Source organism: Daldinia loculata (genome assembly GCF_022478755.1).
Source record: "Daldinia loculata strain CBS 113971 unplaced genomic scaffold F4817scaffold_4, whole genome shotgun sequence".
In the NCBI taxonomy this organism is placed as follows: Eukaryota; Fungi; Ascomycota; class Sordariomycetes; order Xylariales; family Hypoxylaceae; genus Daldinia; species Daldinia loculata.
In genome coordinates this window covers 359,910-383,029 of record NW_026054858.1, presented here as the reverse complement: position 1 = coordinate 383,029, position 23,120 = coordinate 359,910, and the positions used below count along the sequence as shown (strand labels likewise).

Here is a 23,120-nt window from a genome sequence, read left to right as displayed (position 1 = left end):
GGTTAAAGAAAAGGCTTGGTGAGAAGTTGAAGAGCGTTATGACAATAGTAATGAGATAGATGGATTGTTGTATGATGTATACGAAGATAGGAAGATGATAACCTCATAATGAAACGAAATTTACCTAAAGACTGACTGTCGAGATCTCATACTTGCTAGAAAGATAACCTAGGTACCAAGGAAATAAAATAGGCACTTGCTCTTAACTCGGGTAAAACAGTAGGTAACTGGCAGAACACATTCACAAATGATACTGGAACAGGCTCACAAGCCCGATAAGAATTGTTTCCCACATCCACAACTTTCTATTGGTGTTCTTGTTGCTAACTTCTTTCAAAAGGCGCGGATCGAAAACCCCAAATCAACCCCTGACACGAAATGTCAGATTCCTGCGGTGAAAAATAATATAGTAGTACACCTGATCAACATGTCTAGACTTGCTAGAAGATCTTCGGCCGTTATATCCGTCATTAGCCGTAACAATCCCGGAAAGTCCTGGTAACCCCATCTATGACCTAAAATTTACAAGATACCCTTTATTCCAAGAGTCCGGAGCTCTTAGTTAGCTCCTAGCTTTGCTAAGAGACCTTGTAAAAGGGCACCCACACCGCCCTGTTGGCCGGCGGCACCACCGGCAGCATTGCCGCCTGCTACACCACTAAGAAGATCTGCGAGAGGGTTCGCGCCAGCAGCGTTACCACCGGCGGCGCCACCTGCTGCACTGAGAAGATCCGCGAGGGGATTTGCGCCGTCAGCACCGCCGCCTAGAAGCTTTCCGATCAAGTCGGTGAGCTTGTTACTGTCTTGAGCACCTGCACCAGCGTCTGCACCAGCACCGGCATCCGCGTTAGTACCGTTCTGTGCACCTTTACTGGCTGCAGCAGCCTGGCCAGCTTTTCCGTCTTTACCCTTGCCCTTCTTGCCTCCTTGGTTGGCATTGCCAGTTCCGTTGTTGGCGGCGCCAGCCTCAATGGCGGCGGCGGTTCCATTATTGGCAGCACCCTTGTGGTTATGCTTCTTGGGGAATCTGACATCGAGAGCTGCATATACAATTAGTGTTGTTGTTGCCGAGATGACTGGAACGGTACATACCGAATTCCCGAGGGGCGCGGACTTGGAGAGCTCCCTGGGGTTGCTGAGTTGGTAAGGCAGCAGCGAAAGAGGCGGCTGTGGCCAAGGCCATCAAAATAGCACCGAAGTTCTTCATGTTGAAAAGAGTGTATATCCAGACACTTAACAGAAAAGAAGGTTGAAATAAAGTTGTCAAGTGACGAAATAATACAGCGTAAAGAAGGTATGAGCACAGCTTCATACAGTTAGCTTAGACTTGACCATGTTGGATATTCAACTTAACTCACCTCTTAAGAACAAGAAACGACCTAGAAAGGAAAGGTTGACAGTTGAAGCTGATGTGGATGTGTGAAGAAACAAAAATAAGATCAGACTGAACTGCACGGGGAGGCGAGCATTTTATGGACAATTGGAGTGTGTCGAACCTTGGATAAGCTCAACTATCCTATCCCTGATTAACGTGGCATCGCAAGGTCTGTGATAGACGGTTACATTCTAGCTAACTGGCAGCTAGCCCCATGGTCACAAATGATGCTTGTAAACATGACATAGCTTAATAGCTATCTCCATGTACGTTAAGGAGTTACCGTATAATATCAATATCAAAAAGCTCTTAAGAAACACAGGGAACAAGGCATGTAAACGAAGCTCCGATTGGGTTGACGAGATTGTAGACCCACCGAGGCCAAACACATCAAGAAGACATTCCGTCCCACTCAAAACATGGGGCGAAGTAGAATAAGATGACCTGTTGAGTCCCTATTGTAGATCATACAAGCGGCGTTGAAAATGCAGATCTGGGCCTCCAGATTTGGAGTGGCACCGGGAAGATCAATTAGGAGATCCTTGGGAATCATTAGAGTTGAAACTTGAGATGCCAAGAATGCGCGGGGATATCTTGGCCGCTTTGAGGTTATCGACTTTTCTCGGCATCAGGAGCGCCCAAACGTCGCACGGGGCAGATCAAACGAGCCTCAGACAGGGACACACCAGGGCAGCACAGGGGTATTGACTAGGGCTGCCAGGAAGCGCACATAGATTACCTTTGATATGCTGATAGTAAGTCGGTGTACTTTGTAAATGTCAAATGTCAAATGTCCCAAGCGTCATGCAGGGTTGACAGCTCACCATCTAGGTTAAGGAAATAAGACTTCCGGTTGCAGCCAGGAGTCTTTCGAAAGCATTACTAGTCCAGAAACGATCCAGAACGGTAATTAGGTCGTGATTTAGATTTTAGAACCTAGAAAGAAGAGTGGCAGTGTCTTTTCAACTTCCAAGTACGGACATATGCGAAACGTATCAGAAGCTTGAATAGCTTCGGTGTAGGCGCTTACAACCTTTCTTGTTAATGATGCTTTTGAGAATAACAAGTTAACCTCGTTGCCTCGTGAAAGTGTTTGGTGTTGATACATATCGACACGGTCTAATATCGTGGTCTAATATTACTGCCGACCACTAGGACCATGTGCTATCCGGCAGTCCGTATGTACATACGGGTGTAAACGTAGATCTTCATTTAGCCCTTCAGCCCTTCTCATGCGAGAATAGCTTCGCAGGAAGATCAAGCCAAGGCAAATCATGATGTGAAAATAGTCGGCTTGACATGCTGAGAACGATCATGAGGATCTATCGTGAGGATGTATTAATGCCTTGTCTTATGTTGACTGGCGAATGGCAACTATACGCGCTTGCGTTCTCGAATATCTGCAACACCACCGGAATTTGTTTATTACGAACAGGATGCGAAATAAAAATACGATGATTCCTCGAGTTTACAACCGACAAGATGATATTTGACCTCGGGAGTTGTGGACGAGTGGAAATATGTACGAGTTAAGTTATTCCGGTCAATAGAAGGTGCCTTGGTAAAGGAAAGTACATGTACTTCGTACCTCTAGCTGTAAGCCTCACCCCGCATGGCTTTCAAGTCACTCCCGCCACAAAATAGTGTACCTAGGTACCTAGTTGAAAGCTTCCTAATCACGAGCAGATGATAGGCTTACATGACTCTCCGAACGCGGCCTAGAGCGGCTTACAGCGGGCTTCATCAAAAGTTTTGCGCATCTTTAATCGTGTTGTCCAATGAATGACCAGCGCAAACCTCGGTAGCTCAGTCAACCTCCGCAAAGCTGTACAGTTTTAATGGGAATTTTATACATGTGGCTTTGATGTCATCATAGCCATTAACATAGGTCAGAACATTTAGAGACGGCTTGAACCTTCAAGTCTACTTACCATTAATAAGTCCGTAGTATTAACACCCATACCCCAATGGCGTCCCGAACTCGGTAGCAAGTAAAAATCTTTACCTGACGACGAGAAGGCCCGTTTGTCTTCTAAACGAAACCGACAGACAGGGACGGAGGGATGTTGCAGCAAAGAAGTTTTACCATGTCTGCTTCGTTGCCACTCCATGTTCTTACACGGCGGGGCGCCGCGTCAATTCGATCGAAGATTCCCAGAAGAGTGCCTAGGGCTTCATATTCCTCCATAATTACACCTCAATTACGATATACTGCTGCGACATATTCTCCCATTGTTCGATCGACCCCTCGCGCATTTAGCACTACTCGTCCGAGATACCTCGCAAGCGCCGAGGATGACTTCGACCCTAAAACCATCGAGCGGGAAAGTGACGAGGTTGATGTCTGTATTGTTGGTGGAGGTCCTGCTGGTTTGAGTGCTGCGATACGTCTAAAGCAACTTGCCAATGAGAACGGCAATGAAGACTTCAGAGTATTATTACTAGAAAAGGCTGGTGAAATTGGTGCGCATATCTTGTCCGGAGCTGTTATAAACCCGGTTGCGGTCAAGGAACTATTTCCCGACTGGCTCGATGAGGCGAATGAAAATCGATTTGAGCATGCGACGCCCGCGGCAGGAGATAAGATGAGATTCTTGACTAAGACCAGCGCAATCCCTTTACCGGCCCCGCCGCAGATGCACAACCACGGCAATTACATCGTCAGTTTAAACCAATTTACAAAATGGCTCGGAGACAGGGCAGAGGAAATGGGAGTCGAGGTTTACCCCGGGTTCGCTGCATCCGAGGTACTTTACAAGCCCGATGGGTCGGTTCTTGGTGTTGCGACAAACGACCTGGGCATAGGGCGCGATGGGAAACCAAAGGATAACTTCGAAAGAGGCATGGAGTTCCATGCCCGGGTTACTCTGTTTGCAGAGGGATGCCACGGAAGTTTAACTAAGCAAGTTATCAAAAAGTTCGATCTGAGAAGGGATAGCCAACATCAAACTTATGGTCTAGGAGTAAAGGAGGTCTGGGAGATACAACCAGAGAAGTTCCACAAAGGCGAGATTACCCATTCTATGGGTTATCCCCTATCCTTGGATACGTACGGCGGCGGGTGGATGTATCACTTTGGGGATAACTTGGTCAGCATTGGACTTGTTGTCGCCTTAGATTACAAGAATCCCTGGTTATCACCGTATGGTGAATTCCAAAAGATGAAGCAGCACCCTCTATATAAGTCTGTTTTAGAGGGTGGAAAATGCATCTCCTACGGTGCGAGAGCCCTTAGTGAGGGTGGATATCAATCAATTCCCAAGGTCGCATTTCCCGGAGGTGCCTTAATTGGCGACTCTGCTGGCTTCGTCAATGTACCTCAAGTCAAAGGCACCCATAACGCTATGAGAACTGGTATGTTAGCTGCAGATGCAGCTTGGGATGCATTGGCAGAAGGAAGTGAGGAATCCGTTTTCTTGTACCACTACGAAGATTCTCTCCGGAAATCTAGTGTCTGGAAGGAGTTGAAGGAAGTTCGAAACATGCGACCCTCGTTTCAAACCCCCTTGGGTACCGTCGGTGGTGTTCTATACTCTGGAATAGAGGCTTTCGTTCTTAAGGGTCGCGTTCCTTGGACACTGAAGCATAGACATACCGATTACGGCGCCACTAAGGATGCGGATTCGTATCCGAAGATCGAATATCCTAAGCCGGATGGAAAGATTTCATTTGACATTCTGACGAGTGTCTCGCGGACAGGGACGAATCACGAGGAAGATCAACCTGTCCATCTCCAAGTTAAGGACTGGGATGCTCATACCCGGGAGACGTGGCCTACTTATAAAGGCTTGGAGAATCGCTTCTGTCCTGCTGGTGTCTACGAATATGTCGAAGACGACTCGAAGCCACTGGGTGTGAGGTTCCAGATTAACGCCCAGAAGTAAGTACCTAGAGCTACCCTTGTTCCTTGCCCATACTTTGCTAAGACGGTTCTTGTACTAATGTTTGCCGCAGCTGTATTCACTGCAAGACATGCGATATCAAGGCGCCTCACCAGGACATTAACTGGGCCGTACCCCAAGGTGGCGAAGGACCGAAGTACTACATGACATGAGAAAAAAGGAAACAGCATAAAACCTCGATGATTTAAGAAAAAAAGTGTTAAAAGTTACTCAGTGTCTCGATAAGGTCCAACCTACCTCCTATGTAGACTTCGGATAACCGAGGCGTATGATTCACGGACTATGATGATATAGGAACTCAACTTCTGGTGTATCAACATGACCTTGCCAGTGGTGGACTGGTAAATGTAGATCGTATCGGACGTAAATCTCACTATATCAAGGCCTACTTGGATATATTGAATTGTATATATAACTGGCGAAGTGGGTGGGGAGACTAGCTTCAACATGTATGTCGCTGTTAAGCTTGCTTATCAATCGAGTAAAAAGTCAACTTATGCGATTTTATCTGTTCCTAGGATTGAATGACTATTGACCAATAAAATGATGTACAATACTTTGTCATTTTTGTATTATTGTCAATGAACCAATCCCCCTTTTCCCCTCAGAATCCCTGTTGCGCATGCCACTTCTCCTGCCACCCAGGAAACCAGGGGCTATCATCAAGGGTCTTGGGTTCCCAGTCCTTCTCGATAATACCCTTCTCGATCTGCTCTTTCTCGAATTCTTCCAGCGCCGGGATCACCACGTGCTCGGTGTGCCAGGTATTCTTGTACTTCATGAGATTCTCCTTGCCCTCCTTCAAGACCTTTAATATGAGGCTCGGCACGTACGGTTCGTCTCGCAGTTCTTCTAGAGGCGTGAACAGCGCCTTGAAGTTGAACACGACTCCGGCGGATAGCGGGAGCCGGCGTAATGTCTGCCAGTCTACGCGCAGGTGGATACGGGACCGTGGTACGTTCGGGTCTTGGGTGCTCCGGTAGCCCTCGTGCGGATCTCCCGGAGGCATGTAGAGCGGCTGGTCTACCTCGAGACCCCAGGATCCGCGCTGGATGGGCTTGCTGGCGGGCATCTTGGAGAAGTAACTGAGACGGAGTTAGCAGTGTAATCAAAACTAGAAAATACATAGATATGCTACTAACCGATCCATACTAAACTGCATCTTCTCCTTGTAATCTGGGATGGGCTGGTGTATATCATGGAGCTTAAGCCCCATCTTGGTTCCCAAATTCCACCCTAAGGACGAACATGTCATTCCAGCGCGTAGGTGGTAATACCCAGTCTCCGGATCCCGCAGCATGATGTTAAAGTCTTCCGGAACATTATCTAATAGGATAAGTAAGGGATGCTTCTCCTTAATGATAGACACCGTGCCTAGGATCTTGTTCTCCAATTGTGACTTGTCCGGCGATAACACGAAGTACTGCGGATACCGCGCGCATATGAATTGCAATACCATCTCCATTAGCTCCTTGCATGCAAGCTCCGAGCCGGGGAGCCAGTTTAGCACGCCCTTGCCGTGTGTTGCGTAGAGTTCTTTGCGCTGTGCAATCCGGGTCTTGTATGTTGATTCCAGCTCGATCCACCAGTCGGTCTCGAGTTTAGTCAAGGCTATCATCAATTATTAGCCCCTATTTCCTAAGCTTAATAATGCTAGTTACAAGTAGGTACTCACACATGGTTTGATGATATGCCCATCTGAAGGGCCGATATGGCCGCGGTTTAGCGCGGTCGATATCAAATTCTAAGTATGGTTGGGGCATAGGGACCTCCGAGATAACTGAATAGTCGGGAAAGTCTCCTAGTGCCTTGAGTTCACGCACGGAGAAGCCGCTGAAGCAATACTTCGAGTCATCAGCAGTCCGGTAGTCCTCTTCAAAGCCCAGTAGCGAGTGCGCGAATGTGTCCATATCAAACGAAAGATTGCCTAGCGCTTCCTTTTGATCAGGGGACATATTTTCCGCTATGATACTAAGTTGGCCCCTTTGAGAAGGGGGCAAGGTCGAATAAAGATCTATAGTTGATGATGATAGCGGTTTGGGGACTGGCTGCTTCTCGAGTAACGGCGTGCTCGGGCGGGATGCATTGCGCCTTGCGAGACCTAATCTCCTGAGAACGACATCCTTCTGGGATTTGTTTAAAGTAAGAAAGGTAAGCAGGGATAGGATAACTCCAGACGCCAGCCAAAGGGCAACATATGGTGCCATCTTGAATAATGGTCAAGTATAAGATTGAGGGCCACAGGTTCTAAATGGGATCAATTCAGTTAAGAGGTCCCAATATATCTTCAGAATTCCATTATTCCATCTACCACTTCTCGCGGGGCCCCCCTTTATTAATATAATCATCCATCATCAAGACGAGGTAAGAGGTAGTAAGGCAAACACATGAAAGGTAGGTATCTTTAGCATATAGACCGACAGCGGAGTCCCTATCTCGGACGTGATGATAAGCATGCCGGATCATATGAGCATACATCGTAGCTGGACGAGATTGGAGCTCGTAGCGCTAGCGCCCGGATGATAACACTTATGATGTGAGTGGCTGCTGATAATACTAGCGTATAGAATACCGATCTTCATGCATATAAAATAGCTGGGTATTGCTTGTCTGCCGTGTCAAGCCTGTGTACCACATTTTTGATAAACGCGGGCCACCCCGCATACTACTTCTTTTAGATACTACTGAATATTCCGGGCTATCATAGGTCTGTCTCTTTTTGTGTGGGTAGATCTGCGTGTAACGTACAATATCGCATCAGATGCAATTATTCACAACCTCATGATATCTGACTAATAATGATCAAAAAGCAAATAACGGTTATAAGGATCGAGAGAAGTTAAAGTTCGCCAATATGAAGCATATAAGGTGTATACAATCCAAGATAGTTCACGATCCGTTACGGAAGAGAACTTGGTGACGTATCCCGTATTACGTAGGTAGGTAAGAATCTCACTCACTCTGCGTACAAGGCTTTAAAATGGTATCACAGCGAGTTTAATAGTAGGATTAGCTTGAATGCCACTTACTCTGTGGCGTGTTGTAATGTCTGCTAGAAGAACCTAGCTAGGCTTAATCGGAAGCTATTCGCGATCTATTAAGTATTCTGTTTCAAAGTCCTAAATATGATCACAATAATTTCAACGAATGGTAGAATATTAACTTCGCATATCATAACTAGATGATGGCTCGATGTTTTTCATTTTTCAATAATGCTCTCATAGAATCCTATGAAATGCATTACTTGACCCTAATATTGAGATGTAGTGCCCATAAAAACGACAGGACTTAATTACTAGTAGTTATATAGAACTACTTCTACTGAAGCCCAATTCCTTAAGGAGTCATCCGCTAAGAATAATGCTAACACATGGATCAGTATAGCTAATATCAACTTATACATAAGTATTAACTATAAGCTTCATAGTCTAGAGATCTTAATAATGTTATACCTAAGTCTTTAACCCTTAGGAAGAAGTATAATATTCATAGAACTTGACCCCTCTTGTTGTTATCGATCTCTTTACTATTTTTGCACATTAAACTTGCATGTGGATAAAACATACGACTTTATCTCTACGCGCCGGAGAACATTCGGAATTTACTTGGGATGGTTATCAATGTGAATCCCCGAGAAGTCACCGTTATTGGTTGACTACATGCAAGAAGGCGAACGCCTGCCAAGACCCTAGTATGCGGTTCCTGTCATTGGACATGGCGTTATCGCAGTATGAGCGTATCAAGCATTGAGACTTAACCTATTGAACACATGCTGATTATATACCTACCTAGGCTTATAATCAAAGCGGTTTTGACTGTATAGTTAGATCGTGATTTAACTCAGGAATAAACTAAGATACTGGGTTAGGTTCAAGGTTTAATTTAACATTGTGTAGCCTATAATATACCACGATTGACTCGAGAATGGTAGGGTAAGGTGATCTTTTAGCAAATGTACCTTCTAACTATAAATTTAATTTATACCCTTATAGCTAGTGATATGTGATTATTTAGGGTTGATATCGCGATGGAAAAAATTCTTATCTTGCCTTCAATAGATTAAGCTGTTCCTATGGTCTTCTCAACGATATGATTTAAGTCCAGATAAGTTGCAGGATCTTGTCTGACCTCTGCGTCTAGCATTATAGTTCCTGTTAAGGATTCATTCTCCCAGGTCTGGCACGTCTTTTCTGGATTCATAGCCCTCCAGTAACTTTCCTCGTAGAGCGGTGGCAATAACCCTTGGGTAGGCTCATCTTCATTCTCTGCAATGACAGAGGGTAACCTGGCGCCACCTACGAGCGTCTTCCAGGCAACTTCCTCGACTACTTTAGTGATGTGTTCTCCTGAAGAAGAGACAACCCCTTTCCCATCACCCATACGCATAAGCCACCCGCCAGAGTTTAGCACAACGATAGGAAAAGCTCGGCTGGTACGGGAGCGAAGTTCCGCGAGTATAAACGCGTCACGCAAAGTACTACCCCGAGTATATCTCGTACCGCCAAGGGCGAATAGGCTGGCAGACGGTGGGCAGGCTTCGGGGCGGTCGGCAAGTTTCTGTAGAATGGAGGTCATCGACATCCATGACGTGGCTGATCCCAACCCACACGTTATAATCATGCGTGAGGCATATTTGCAGTGAATAAATAGTGTTTGCAAGTTTGGTAGTTTAATGGGCGTCGGCGAGTTATCTGAGTTTGTCGAAAGACTGCTCAGCACGTCAGGGCATATGACGGGGAGTTTGAGATGAACATGATGCATACGAGGCAGTAAGCAGCGCAGTTTGTCGCAAATATGCACGAAATTGGCACGTCTTGTCCTTGGAAAATGTCGGTGGTATGCCATAAGATCAAGTTCCAAGTTGACACAGCTGTGAGGGAGTGCATCGATCAAGCTGAAAAGAGCTTGCCAGATGCGGTAGACATCAAATCGCACCGGCGGAGGAGTGCAGAACGAGAAAGTCGATAGATTGTCTAGTTTTGTTAAAACATCTGTGAACAATATCAGGTCTTCATCTATGCGGTAGACTCCATCCCTAGGTAGTCTGGTAGCCCGCACTGTCAACGAGCGGACTCGGACGGCTTCACGTAGATTGAAGGTTTCCCTAAAACGGGTTATACTTCTGCAATCTAAAACCACATGCCGGTATAACTTCGAAATTCCTACGTCGTGCCATCGTTTGCAGACTCTTAGGCAGCAGAGCAGATCTGAGACACCAGCGGATGATTTTACTGTGACTAGTATCATCGCCAGTAGCTCCAACGGGAGCGACTCCATAGAAGATACCATAGTAAAGGATGCTTAGGCGATAATATATCTCGTGTGTGACTATGAATGTGAATTTGAATGCGTAAATGTGTAGTTGAGAACCTGATATCTGGGGCGGTGGGGGGTTTGATGTCGCATTGTGAATAAGCGGAAAAGGGCTGATCCTACCAACATGACGAGCCCGGTGCGCCAAGTCAAGAATCATTAGGTTGACATCATCATCATCCTCGGCATTATCAATCCTACATCCATCACCACAGAACATAAAGCGTGAGAGCTTCAAGACCGTCGCAACTAAAAGGAAAGATGGGTTCACGTAGTATAGCATCATCTAATGAATTAAAAAGACAGCACATAAAAGTATTAATCCTTGAACTATTCATCTGTTCCAGTTTTGTACTCCCTCGTTTACTTTGCTATAAATCGTCTTCATCGTCGTTAGGTAACGGTAACAGTACAGATTCGCTTGGGCTTAACGGCGGAGAGATATCACTTAGTAAAACAGTAGCACCGCTCGACGATATTCCTCGTAGCCAAATTCTACACTTATCTCGCAAAACTTTCACTTGTAGCATACTCTTCAGGGTTATCGGCTACATCGCACATAGCTTTTCTATTAAGCAGAGGAAATTCGCCCTGAAACACTGCATCTGCGAGACCTTGGAGACCTCCAGTTAGGCCTGGAAGGAATGCGCTAAATCTACCGGCGATTTTCAGACTCGTGATGGTAGGAGGAAATATCCTAGGTAGCTGATATTATTCGGTCCTTCAGTTGCTGTATATCATGCTCGGGTTTATAAGTAAATTTTCAAGGGCGGCTAATCTCCTAATACAGGCATGTAGAGGCCTAGATAGATCACGAGTAGTGTAACTCTAATTCCGAAGATGAAGATGTACCTAGAGACTTGAGGGTCCTGTGATTGTCTTATAGATACTCGATAATATCATGTGGCTCAAAGTGGTTAAAGTTGTCCACTGAATCACATTTAGTTAGTATTACTCTACATTCAAACCATTTAAACCTAAAGAGTTGAATTTTTCTTAAGTATTTAACCCTTCAAGTTGAAAACTACCACATGTATCATTGTCGATACTGAACTTGTAGCCTCCATTGGTGTAGGGTTGGAATACTTTTATTACTATATTATAATCACGATTTAATATGTCTTAGTTCTTACCTAGGTGCATAAAAGAATCCCAAACATAACTTACATCTAAGGTTAAGCGAGGAGTATTGACTTCGAAAGTAGCATGTCCTAATATGGGTAAAAGAAAGGAATATTAGAGACTTATAGTTACATCTAGGAAGCGTGCTGTTGGGTTTATTATACGTGAAGCTTGATTTCTTTTGCATACCAGATAGCCTAGCCTATTCCATTAGTATCATTATCTACTTAGATAGCTACACGCCTACCGGACGTAAATAAATTCATCATCATTATAAACAGGCTACACAATTAGGAGCGCTCTGTGAGGACTCAAGCGAGTAGTAATAATATAACTTTGTTGAAGCATGAAGGTCTATTAATCTATAATATCGGAATACTGATATAACTAGGAGCTCTTTTCTTAGGTGTTTTAGTGATTTTGGGTATTTAGCATGCTCTACCTTAAGGCATCGTTTATACTCCTGGATGGGAACTCTCAGACATGCTAGCCTTTCACTTGCTACCTATTCTATATAGACTCACACATATAAGACATATGAGAGCAGAATAAGGGGTTATACGTCTACTTAACCCCGCATCCGCATGCCCCTCTTCGTGAAACTTTGGCAATATATATCTATTAATCTATAGCTCCGGGAATGATGAAAGTATGTTAAGCTATTTTTAAATGATGACGTTAAAACTTATTAAATAATATATAATAATACTCGGGTAGATGTCATAATGACTTTGCTGAGCGTGATGACGCCACTTGGTCAGATCTCGAGAATGCGCCCTATTGTCATTAGTCGTCACCACGCCTTGGCTTTCAAGACCCATTTGGAATCACGTAGCGATATACAGTAAGCCGCATCAAAGGCGCAAACATCTAGTCCAAAATAAGCCTCAACTTCGGCAATTACCAAATATCTAGGTAATCTATAGATGCTTCATTATATATTTCCGACTGTTTGAAACACGCCCTCTCTTCGCATCTATTGCGGTCAGACCCGAAGCCGGAAGCCCGTTTAGAGGATTCGCGATATATGGGGTATATCAAACGCCAGGCGCAATCAGTAATTCGATCTCTTGGTTTTAGGACTGATTTGTCAATGCTGGCGCCTTACTACATGCTGACTTCTAAGTTGTTGTAACTGACCAGGGACTAAATGCCCGCAGGATTGTAACACGAAATAGAAAAAGAAAGAGCAGGCGTATCATTTGCTAAACAAAGAAAATTTATATAAATCGAGTCGAATACCTTGATGGCACTTGTTGCATCCTAACTAAGGTACATACCTCCTAACTATTCCTCGGATAAAGGCCGCTTACTACAACATTATCGAAGAGTTGCGTATATTCTCTATATTCTACTAACGAGATTACCCCTGAACGTATATTATGGCCAAAGAAGGTGGCTGCCTTTGCGGCAAGATCCGCATCTCAACTGAAGGCGAGCCTATAAACAAGGTTAGATCCTGAACTGTCTTGCTTAATTCGCTGCCAACATTCATTGTCTCTAACACATACCCAGATGCTCTGCCACTGCCTCGACTGCCACAAAATCTCAGGCTCAGCTTTCAGCACCAATGTCATCGTGCCCGCCGCCGGCTTCAAGGTTCTGTCAGGGACGCCCAAGACTTACTTCACGCCAGCCGACTCAGGCAACGGGATAACGTCGCACTTCTGCGGCGACTGCGGATCAACTCTGTGGCGCATCGGGAAAATCTCCGACTTTAACCCAATTCTCAAAGCTGGTGTCATAGACGACCCGGACTTCTTCAACAACGACGCCAAGCCAATCGTAGAATTGTACTCGCATCGGCGGGTGGATTGGATCAAGGAGATTCCTGGCGCAACTCAGACTTGAGAGTTGTGGTTGGGTTGAAGATGTGGACTACGTTATTGATATTACCTAGGTATACTATAGGGGGAGTAAACGCATATTGGGCTCAACTAAACCAATAAATAAATCAGATTAAACACTTGTTTGTGCCTATGTGGAAGGCTTGTCGAACTGGATGGACGTTAGGCCTGTGAACGTGCCCCATGAAATAATGAGTGATAGTCGACGTGTTTAGTTATCTCGAGATATCAACTGAACAGGATCTGATCAACTAAGATATTCGATGCATCGGCCCGACCGTGTGCTCAGGGGGTAGTAGCATTTTCGACCCTCAAGTCTAAGGAAAGCTCTTCGAGAAGTTAACGTTGTAAATACGTCCGGCCTATTAGTTCTATATCATTTATAATATGGCAACGACACATCAGTATCCTGCCTCAACAGGATATCTTTGAAAAGGGATCACTCATCATATGGGTGGGTAACAATATCAACTTTCCCAGGGGTTATCTAGCGTCTCGAGCAATATTCAGTCTTCTGTGGAATTTGATCGTAATAATTGTCCATTGAACAACCTCGCTATCGTGTGGGCACGCGTCATATTTCTGAGACCTTCCCACGTCTGGATCTGTACCTCTGTTATTCGAGAATCAGATACGATTCGGTCCCGAACAGCACGACCGCAGACAAGAGTTATTGGAGATTGAAGTAAGGACTAGACGCCGAGTTTGGCCTATTTTTCTTTCACTTGCTCGTTTCCTTGGATTGGGTTCGGAGAGGACATGTTACTTCAAGCCTGAGATATATCATCAATAATAGGTCTCTATATACAAAGTAACCCTGCTTAATATATATATAGTAGTTCATCACAAGAGCTGTCTTCTTTGATTCGCTAATACCCCTTTTTCGAACTACACTGCTGTTGGTGGATCCTTAAGGGGGGTGATAATTACCAAACGTAAGACCGCAGAACTATTGTTTCATTAAAAAAAAAATCTCCATATTCTTAATTCACGCGAATAAGGTATTATCCTGGGCCCGCGCTAGAGACGTCTCTACGCGTAAGAATCTAATATCCCCCTATTTAACTAAGATCTCAGCTTTATGTGTGCTCTTGAACTAATTCTACTTGTAACGTTGTTTCAAGTTCGGTTGTCGTCAACCGACAGCCGTGGTGCCAACTTGTGGTGGAACGGTAAGTGATTTTGTTGGTAGTGGCATGGCACTGCCACTGCTTTGCCGCTCGTGGATCCGCGTATACCCAGATGATAATATTTATTAACAATCTTGGGGAGTTGGGTCTTAAGTAATTTGGAGGCTTCGGGGTTAGAATTGAAGTTTCATATTGCAGACACATAATTGCTAGATGTAAATGTTAGTCTACACGAAAAGCTAGTAGGGATACGGCAATAATGGATATCGTGTTGTGTTTTGATGATTTAATATTGCGGTGAGTTGTCAGCTAGGGTACTGATCGCTGCGATATATGCCACTTCTGTACTTCGATTCGTCTCATGTTCGGGGATAATTTATTTTGATTGGTGAATGAATTGCGTATTTCGCTTTGGTAATCCTTGGGAATAGTACAGTTCCGTGGATTCTTCGAAGAAACACATGTAAAGTGTCCATCATTTTGTATATTATTCAAGCGATCTTCTTCCGTAACATGGTGGATCTGGAGTAGGTTGTTGATCTACGGATGGTTCCCAGCATTTAAAGATATTTGTAATACGTAAGCCAGGTTAAGTGTGGAATTTTAGCCTGCCAAGTTTGCTAAGCTTTTTCGTAGCGCGTTTACGTTCGATTGATTGGCATAAGTCAACTCCGTAGTGACGGATAACTCGGAATTGCCAAGCCAATTAGATCGGGGTAAACGTCACCTGTGTAACTCCTTTCGTAGATACACGCCCCATCCTTAACCGTTTTTAGCGTTTGCATAGCCACCGTCTGCCACATCAGCTTCCTTCTGATACAGGAAATTGAGGAAATTGAAGCAGTCGATGGCAACTGCGATCCAGTTAGGTTGCAGCATTCTAGTTCCATTATTGGACGGATTAGACTGTTAGAGCCTCCTTCTTCGTGTTCTCATTTAACTGACCAATCATTGGACCCTACCTCTAAAGTATATGCGTACCTTGGTTAATACATTCTTTGCGCCGGTTTAATGATTCACTGATTCCGGCCAAATTTCCTATTCCTGTTCCTAGTCTTACGTCTCTTTTCTCACCTCACACCAACGTAGGTAAAGAGGTTTTGTTCCCCAAAATTTTTGAAACTAAATTCATTGGTTCAGACCGAAGGATCTTGATTTGGTCTGACGATCCACCTGGTTCTTTGGTTCATTTGGCCTGCACATTCGCCGCTTTTCTACTTTCTTCTTATTCTCAATTAAAACCTCCCGCATTCCATTTTCTTGGCCTTTTTTTCTATTATCATCGCGCAATCGTCAACAATACTCATTCGTTTTTATCACCGATACACCTTCGTTTTTTATTTTTCGTTTATCTCGGTGGTGACGTGCAGAGTTCTGACTTCTGACTTCAGAGTTCCAAGTTCTAATTTATTTCCTATTGGTTGGTCGTTCTTGGAATCTTTCGCTTAGGATCGCAGAACACCAAAAGCCACGATGTGGACATCCTCGGCCGTCTCATATCTCGCCTTGGGACTTGGCGCCTTGTCTAGCAGCGCATTAGCTCAGAGCTACAATGACATCGCACCCATCAAGGCTGTAGGCCAGCACTTCTTCTACTCCAACAACGGCACTCAATTGTAAGTTTATTAACCTCGAACTATCTTATCATCCGTTGTCTTGGCAAATCCTAGAACCCCAAAGCTAATTGTCTATGACTACATGTAGCCTGCTCAAGGGCGTTGCTTATCAGGAGGATTACAATCCTAACGGTACTGCTAACAATGCTGCCAATACCCAGTATACTGATCCGTTGGCCGACGCTACGAAGTGTTCGCGCGACATTCCTGTCATGAAGAAGATCTTTACCAACGTGATCCGAGTCTATGCTATCGATCCCACCCAAGATCACGATGATTGCATGGAGCAGCTGGCCTCCAATGGCATTTATGTCATTGCCGATCTTGGTGAGCCTGGTACTTCCATCGACAGTGACAACCCCGAATGGAATGTCGGTCTTTACCAGCGTTACACTGCTGTCGTCGATTCTCTAAGTAAATACAAGAACGTGATCGGCTTCTTTGCTGGCAACGAAGTCATAGAGAAGCAGAATCAGACATCGTCCGCTGCTTTTGTCAAGGCTGCTGTCCGGGACACGAAGGCCTACATCAAGCAGATGAACTACCGTGATACTTTGGGTGTAGGCTACGCAACTGCTGATGTTCCTAGCAGGGATGAGCTGGCTCATTACTTTGCCTGTGAGCCTGAAGATGGCGTTTCTACATCAATTGATTTCTGGGGCTACAACGTTTACTCGTGGTGTGGAGACAGCAACTACGAGATCTCGTCGTATGGTACTCGTGTCGATTTCTTCCAGGACTATCCTGTCCCTGCTTTCTTTGCCGAATACGGCTGTATTGATGGTGTCGCGAAGGGTCACAGGCCTTTTACCGAGGTTGCTGTTCTCTACGGCAACATGACATCCGTCTTCTCGGGAGGTATCGTCTATGAGTATTTCGAAGCGGAGAACCATTATGGTTTGGTCTCTATCGATGGCAACAGCGTTAGCCCATACCCGGAATACACCTCGCTTTCGTCTCAACTGGCCAAGGTCACACCGTCCCTCACACAGTCAAGCGCATACAAGCCGTCTAACACTGCCCCCGCCTGCCCTAGTGTTGGTGGTACGACATGGGCTGCTGCTGCGTCACCTCTTCCCCCTGCAGTTAACCCTCAGCTTTGCGAGTGTGAGGTTGCTAGCCTGCAATGCAACATCGATTCTGATGAAGAGGAATCATACGCCAAGGTATTCGACTACATCTGTGGTGAGAACCAGGACTACTGCAAAGGAATCGCCCACAACGCTACGACTGGAACTTACGGCGCTCTTGGTGGATGTTCTCCCAAGCAGCAACTCGCTTGGGTGGCTAACCAGCTATACATAAACAGCGACAACAAGGCAAGCGCCTGCGACTTCGATGGATTAGCCAAGACGCAAAGCCCCCAGACCTCATCTGGCTGCCAGGCTTTGATTTCGGCAGCTGGTACGAATGGTGAAGGCTCTGTGGTTAGCCCGACGGGACAGCAGGGTACCGCAGCTGCAAGCAGTTCGTCCGAAGGTGCTGCTGTGGGTAACATGATGGCGCCCTCGTTCTTCAACTACGGCAAGGCCTTCTTTGCTGCCTACGTTATCACTGCCCTGGTCTCAGGCGTTGGTATGTTCATGCTGTAAGGTAGTAAGTTGAGGAGTTGGAAGTTCTGGCACATAGGGGGTGAGGGACAGTAATAAGTCTGAACGTGTACTAGGATGGCGTATTTCCGAACTTGCGATTGAGAACATGAGAACATCGTGTCCCATTTTCTATTAAGAGTTGATGCGACTTGTTTTATTACAGAAGTTATTTTCCCCCTTCCTTTTTGTGAGGTTGTAGATATGGTTGTGTTAAGTCTGTATATGTGCCCCCTTTTCTGGTTGCTTTAAGTGATACGGATAGCATAGCTAGGTTAGCTAGGTACCTAATGTTTTGAAAGTCAACATACGCTGGCAATATCTCTTTCAATTCAAATTTGATGCTTCTCCTTTTCTATCAAAATAATCGGCTGCAGGTACATCCATAAGATGTACGCGTAGTATATGCAGCTAGTGTTAGAGGTAACATGGATTCTGCAGCCCACTGTTACGCATCTGTAACTTGAACTCTAGATTCTGCAAGGAGGTACCTATGTAGGTCCTAGGTACTATGTAGGTATCCAACTAAAACCAGACTAGGGATCCCTGTCTAACATTAGGCCACTTGATTTCGCAACCAATTTCTAAATTCCGGTTTACAGTATCATTTCTTCATGGACATCAACATACAATTTCCCAGCGATGCTGTCGAGCGTCGTAGGCTTCAAAATCGAGTAGCGCAACGCAGGTTTCGCCGTAAGTTAAACTAGAAATTATCTGTCTTGTCTTGCCTCTTCGACCTGCCAACGTTTGTGTTTCATAGAAAAGAGAGAGAAAGGACGCCATGTTGCTGTCGATGAAAATGATCACGCCAATTCTGAAGCTTACCCGTGTTTCGGAGCATCTATAACTGGACCCCAGTACCAAATTCAGTCGCAGCCATCGCTACCTCACCCTGTGAATATAGATGTGGTTCCACAAAGTGATTCCACTACTTTACCTGGTCTCCTATCAACTACCAGCCCTTCACTTCAGGCCGAGGGTAGTTCGAACAATGCTATTCATATCGATCCTAACTTCTGGGATCACAATGTCATAGATGGCTTCTTATCGAGCACGGTTACGGGGCTTACACCCGATGCTAACCCTTCACCGCCGTCACAGTTTCTGCGGGAGCTAGACATAACCCCCGACGGAATAATAGGAACCGATATAGTCGATATAGTCGGCAATACGAGAATCTCTCGTCCCCTCCACAATAACGAAAACGAGCTTCAAGAACCCCGCCCACCTAATGATATACGAAGGCCGCTAAGATACCGACGCTCAGCACGTCTTAAAGAGTCCCTAGAGTCGGTACGCGGGGACGACGACGACGGATGGCTCGGTGCTTTGCATATTGCGGCTCAGAGTGGACACGAGAGAATGGTCGACATACTAATAGAACAAGGAGAAGACTTCAACGAGAAAGACAGCGATGGACGTACTCCGCTGATGCACGCCGTGATAGGCGGCCATGAAGGTGTGGCGCAATTACTACTCGCACGCGGCGCCCATATCGCCCCCGTGGACCGAGACGCGAGATCGGTACTACACTGGGCTGCGTTGTATCGACGCGAAAGTATGCTACGTATGTTTCTCGAATCGCGGGGTGACTGTGCGGTAGATCGCCCTGATGTCGATGCATACGACGACTCCGGATGGACGCCCCTGCACATGGCGATCCGTCGGGACTTCGAAGCCGGCGTGCGGATGCTTCTCCAGGCCGGCGCGCGTTTAGACTCGAAAGCGCAGAAATGCCCTTTGGCAAGGAAACTGGACGCTTTCGGTTTATCCTAACAAATATTTACTTATATTACTTACATCACGCGACTATTTACTGGTTTTAAATCCGAAAGATCACACGGCGTTCTAGACTATCTACTAATGTTTGAAAGTATATTTTGCTACTTTCACGGAACGAGATTGAGTATCCCTTCATATAGTACGAATAAGGAAATAATATGACCTTCCCGGCTTCTGTGGACATAGATTAAACCTGATATAACAAAGCTGGACATAATATCGATGCGCAACTGCGGCTCTCTTTAAAATATATAAATACATAAAATGCTGGCCCTTATCAACCATTGAGCGTATTGTCTCTTACCCGCTTTCGCGATGGATCAATATACTCCCTACCGAGCAATTCAAGATTCATCCTCTGACGTACTAGAGTGGAAATATTTCTTTTACTAAATAGTGTTCGATCTTAACTCTAGGTCTAGCACCTCTTATTGCTCATATCGTGGCCGAATTTCCTCGACCGTCCTACCTCTACGAACGCCCTCTAAAGTGGAATTAGGGTATTGCTCTTTACAACCCCACGTCCATCTTATGGCGCTATGCCGCAATTACAGGTCGACGAATTCGAGCCAAGGCTTGGAATAGGAAGGATATTACCGGGACCAATATGCTCTTTTGGACATCGCGTGGATGGGACGGCTCGGGGGAGATGATTGCTCTAAGCTCTCCGTACTGCATACATTTGCCTCCGCACTCCCGAATTGCTTTATTTTCCGGCGAGTTCACCAAGACTATCATTGCGACGTTACAGGGCGCACAAATCGTTGCCTCTCTCAGTCTATCCGTAGGCGGCACTTCGGGCGGCTACGTCGTTTATATGGGCGTCGACTTGATCTTCTTTCCCCTAGCTTTCATAGGCCTTGTTCGCCTCTTTTGCGCATTTTGGCTTACTGACAAGTTCGCATATATACCTCTCGTGCCTTACGTCAACTTGGTACGCATTACATACCGGCATTCTCATGTGTATGGCAACAATAATCTTCGTCGTATCCTGTATCGAGACAAGAGGGACGGCATGTGGGCGGTGGACTAGCGGTCCGGTTGATACCGGAGATTTCTGGGCATGCGCAGACAGGAGAAGGCCTAATGCTCTTAAGTTGGACTCTGATCAACGCCCTGAATTCGGCATAGCATCGAGCATACTAAGATATGGCCTTGGGAATAAAGCCCTTGGAGAAGGCGAGTTTTGGGTAAGCAACTTTACGGGCACTTGTTTCGGTACACTTGGCTCGCCATTGACCAAACATGCATCGACACTGGAGGTGGTAGATATCGAGGAGCTTGCGAAGGTCATACCGGTTGACCACACTCTACAATACGACCATTGATGCCATAGAAAGATCCTATCAGTCAACTACTGCCGTTTTTCTTAGCTTAGTTTAAGCTTAATTAAATGGCAACCCCTTTTCTTGCGCAATACCCCAGGCTGTCGATATCAATCGTATCCGCTACTTCAATAGACCGCTCCGTTTTACCCTAGTTATTTCTATAGACCGGAACCAAGTCAACTGCCAAGCATCGCTTTCGTGCCCCGATACGTCTTGCTTACGCGTCCAGTCCTGATCAATCGCGCCGCTCACATCACAAACCAGGTTCACGAAGCTACTTTCCCGTAAGTACCCTTAATGGCTAGGTTTGTTTACCTATTGTGCAGTCTTCTATGCGCGCTTAGCGGAATTGTTTGAGTCGCGGCTCTTGTTCGAATCGGATGAATTAATGACAATCGCTATGACCCCGTGAAACGCCTCAACTTGGCTTTTTAGCCCCTATCAGCCTTATAGCATTCTTACGCTACCTATTTCATAGGACATCGTCACTCCATCCGTGCCAATAGCATAAATGCCAAGTCCCAACCTCCGCCGCAATCTCTCCATAGAGAACGAGGATAGACCAACTCCTTAGCTAACTAAATATGTTGTCCGAAAACAACGGCGAAGTTAAGCTGGCAGCTCTAAATGTTGCTACTGCAACTATAGACCTGTCTGCAAAGCCTCGGGCTTTGACATGGTGTTGCTAGGCGTCAGATGTCTATTCATGGAACTATTAGGACAGGACAGTAACGCTAGTGTACGCGCCCCGATGAGGTGTGGTGGTAGCTAGCAAGACTGATATGGTATATGATAAGGAGAGGGAAGTAAGGAGAGCTACTATTGCTGTGATAGCTCTAAAGGGGGTATAAACACCTACCGAGGGAATAGCCTACGATAATACATAATGCTACATACAGTACAGCGTCTTTTCTACTTACGTGCCGGCGAATTTCTTCAGCGCACAGGCCCTAGTATTTTGAAAGTATAAGACTTCCATCGGCGATATAACGAATATACTTTAGGTAAGGTAGAGGGACTAACACCTTCCAGTGAGCCTTCGGATGTCTCAGTGGCTTCCAGATAGACTTCCAGAGAATACCTTAGGTAGGTAGAGATATAGGGGCGTGACCGGGTAGTCTATGGAATAGATCCTTAGTTGACTAACCGTTAATAGCTCATAGTACGCCCCTATATGAATATAATGACTATAGTCGTCACAGGAGTGTGAACTGGAACTAACGAGAACTTAACTCTTGCGCTCTTTGGGTGTTGGCTGGTTAATCATTAAGCAGATATGAAAATAGGACTGATAAGAAGCTAAGAAAAGAAACATAAACTCAAGTTTTCCCTATCAAAGTCATATTAACTTTTTAGATAAACTTGGTTTATATGGCTTCGAGGTCCGACTAATTTACCAATAAAATGATCTCTATAGCAATGTAGTATTTGGGAAGAGAAGCTATCACTCTGAGTTTCCGGACTATAGTTTCTCGGCGTTATTAACTATTCGCTTAGACGCGCTTCTAAAAGGAGTAGCAGAAAATGTTGAGTTAGATTGGTACGTAATCGGTATGACTACTATGACTATTATGACTACTTTTTCTTTATTTAGCCTGTCAGGCCAATCATATTTAATGCTGTGTTTTTTTACACGTCTCTATAACTCAGTAGAATCGATGGGGAAATAGGTAGTACATCATCCTTCGGGACTGACCTACCATGCCATGAACTTACCAGTCTGTATTTGGCTTAAGTAGCTGGCTCGTCGGGCTTGGTCTCCCGCAGCGGAGCGATTCCCCCACGACGCCGCGAGCTTGCCTACTTGGACCTCCGATCCCAGCTCCGCTCTTAGTAAGTATATCATACAACCCCACGAATCGCTACGTCGTATGAGCAGCAGTTTGGAGTTCGCATATATGGTACAACCTAATGGTGCATCAAGGAAATATGCCGCCGGCATTACCTCGCGAAAATTGCAAGAATATTGAACGAGCACAAGTAGATCTGCGGCAATCGAACGATGCCCTTGAAAGCTCTATCCGATTTAAAGGATTCTGGTGGATCACTTGATTGCTATACCAAGCAAGGTATTGGTTCGTAGCCCACGTCGTAGCGGCGTATTCATTTTACC

At 45.4% G+C, this 23,120-nt stretch overlaps 8 protein-coding genes across 8 annotated transcripts; 5 read left to right on the top strand and 3 right to left on the bottom strand.

Annotated features, from left to right (window-relative positions):
- Positions 1-229: 229 nt before the first annotated feature.
- On the bottom strand, positions 230-1,449 carry F4817DRAFT_178602 (uncharacterized protein). The gene is made up of 3 exons (XM_049298318.1): positions 1,359-1,449; positions 1,093-1,306; positions 230-1,040 (listed from the first exon to the last, which is right to left on the bottom strand). Exons 2-3 carry the CDS (start codon positions 1,205-1,207, stop codon positions 559-561), a joined length of 597 nt encoding a protein of 198 aa, XP_049162940.1. The 5' UTR covers positions 1,208-1,306; positions 1,359-1,449; the 3' UTR covers positions 230-558.
- A 2,013-nt stretch (positions 1,450-3,462) lies between these two features.
- Positions 3,463-5,429, top strand: F4817DRAFT_312034 (uncharacterized protein; the record flags this gene model as incomplete). The annotated part of the gene is made up of 2 exons (XM_049300079.1): positions 3,463-5,255; positions 5,330-5,429. The coding sequence occupies 2 exons, from the start codon at positions 3,463-3,465 to the stop codon at positions 5,427-5,429; spliced, it is 1,893 nt and encodes a 630-aa protein (XP_049162939.1).
- A 141-nt stretch (positions 5,430-5,570) lies between these two features.
- On the bottom strand, positions 5,571-7,910 carry F4817DRAFT_178560 (uncharacterized protein). The gene is made up of 3 exons (XM_049298317.1): positions 6,953-7,910; positions 6,420-6,888; positions 5,571-6,362 (listed from the first exon to the last, which is right to left on the bottom strand). Exons 1-3 carry the CDS (start codon positions 7,482-7,484, stop codon positions 5,882-5,884), a joined length of 1,482 nt encoding a protein of 493 aa, XP_049162938.1. The 5' UTR covers positions 7,485-7,910; the 3' UTR covers positions 5,571-5,881.
- A 1,382-nt stretch (positions 7,911-9,292) lies between these two features.
- F4817DRAFT_325435 (uncharacterized protein) lies at positions 9,293-10,618 on the bottom strand. The gene has a single exon (XM_049301771.1). It carries the CDS (start codon positions 10,564-10,566, stop codon positions 9,337-9,339), a length of 1,230 nt encoding a protein of 409 aa, XP_049162937.1. The 5' UTR covers positions 10,567-10,618; the 3' UTR covers positions 9,293-9,336.
- A 2,356-nt stretch (positions 10,619-12,974) lies between these two features.
- On the top strand, positions 12,975-13,697 carry F4817DRAFT_178546 (Mss4-like protein). Its single transcript, XM_049298316.1, has 2 exons — positions 12,975-13,163; positions 13,228-13,697. Exons 1-2 carry the CDS (start codon positions 13,095-13,097, stop codon positions 13,561-13,563), a joined length of 405 nt encoding a protein of 134 aa, XP_049162936.1. The 5' UTR covers positions 12,975-13,094; the 3' UTR covers positions 13,564-13,697.
- A 2,242-nt stretch (positions 13,698-15,939) lies between these two features.
- On the top strand, positions 15,940-18,275 carry F4817DRAFT_325428 (carbohydrate-binding module family 43 protein). Its single transcript, XM_049301770.1, has 2 exons — positions 15,940-16,305; positions 16,394-18,275. The coding sequence occupies exons 1-2, from the start codon at positions 16,163-16,165 to the stop codon at positions 17,895-17,897; spliced, it is 1,647 nt and encodes a 548-aa protein (XP_049162935.1). The 5' UTR covers positions 15,940-16,162; the 3' UTR covers positions 17,898-18,275.
- Positions 18,276-18,470: 195 nt separating this feature from the next.
- On the top strand, positions 18,471-19,980 carry F4817DRAFT_178507 (ankyrin repeat-containing domain protein). The gene is made up of 2 exons (XM_049298315.1): positions 18,471-18,590; positions 18,658-19,980. The coding sequence occupies exons 1-2, from the start codon at positions 18,509-18,511 to the stop codon at positions 19,671-19,673; spliced, it is 1,098 nt and encodes a 365-aa protein (XP_049162934.1). The 5' UTR covers positions 18,471-18,508; the 3' UTR covers positions 19,674-19,980.
- On the top strand, positions 19,981-20,750 carry F4817DRAFT_178504 (uncharacterized protein). Its single transcript, XM_049298314.1, has one exon. It carries the CDS (start codon positions 20,287-20,289, stop codon positions 20,710-20,712), a length of 426 nt encoding a protein of 141 aa, XP_049162933.1. The 5' UTR covers positions 19,981-20,286; the 3' UTR covers positions 20,713-20,750.
- Positions 20,751-23,120: the final 2,370 nt, after the last annotated feature.

Coding starts and splice junctions, on each gene's coding strand:
- F4817DRAFT_178507 (XM_049298315.1), top strand. CDS start 18,509: ATGGACATCAACATACAATTTCCCAGCGATGCTGTCGAGCGTCGTAGG. Junction 18,591..18,657: donor AGCGCAACGCAGGTTTCGCC/GTAAGTTAAACT, acceptor TGTGTTTCATAG/AAAAGAGAGAGAAAGGACGC.
- F4817DRAFT_178560 (XM_049298317.1), bottom strand. CDS start 7,484: ATGGCACCATATGTTGCCCTTTGGCTGGCGTCTGGAGTTATCCTATCC. Junction 6,889..6,952: donor GGCATATCATCAAACCATGT/GTGAGTACCTAC, acceptor AATTGATGATAG/CCTTGACTAAACTCGAGACC. Junction 6,363..6,419: donor ATGCAGTTTAGTATGGATCG/GTTAGTAGCATA, acceptor ACTCCGTCTCAG/TTACTTCTCCAAGATGCCCG.
- F4817DRAFT_178546 (XM_049298316.1), top strand. CDS start 13,095: ATGGCCAAAGAAGGTGGCTGCCTTTGCGGCAAGATCCGCATCTCAACT. Junction 13,164..13,227: donor AAGGCGAGCCTATAAACAAG/GTTAGATCCTGA, acceptor ACACATACCCAG/ATGCTCTGCCACTGCCTCGA.
- F4817DRAFT_325435 (XM_049301771.1), bottom strand. CDS start 10,566: ATGGTATCTTCTATGGAGTCGCTCCCGTTGGAGCTACTGGCGATGATA.
- F4817DRAFT_325428 (XM_049301770.1), top strand. CDS start 16,163: ATGTGGACATCCTCGGCCGTCTCATATCTCGCCTTGGGACTTGGCGCC. Junction 16,306..16,393: donor TCCAACAACGGCACTCAATT/GTAAGTTTATTA, acceptor GACTACATGTAG/CCTGCTCAAGGGCGTTGCTT.
- F4817DRAFT_178504 (XM_049298314.1), top strand. CDS start 20,287: ATGCTCTTTTGGACATCGCGTGGATGGGACGGCTCGGGGGAGATGATT.
- F4817DRAFT_178602 (XM_049298318.1), bottom strand. CDS start 1,207: ATGAAGAACTTCGGTGCTATTTTGATGGCCTTGGCCACAGCCGCCTCT. Junction 1,041..1,092: donor CCGCGCCCCTCGGGAATTCG/GTATGTACCGTT, acceptor TTGTATATGCAG/CTCTCGATGTCAGATTCCCC.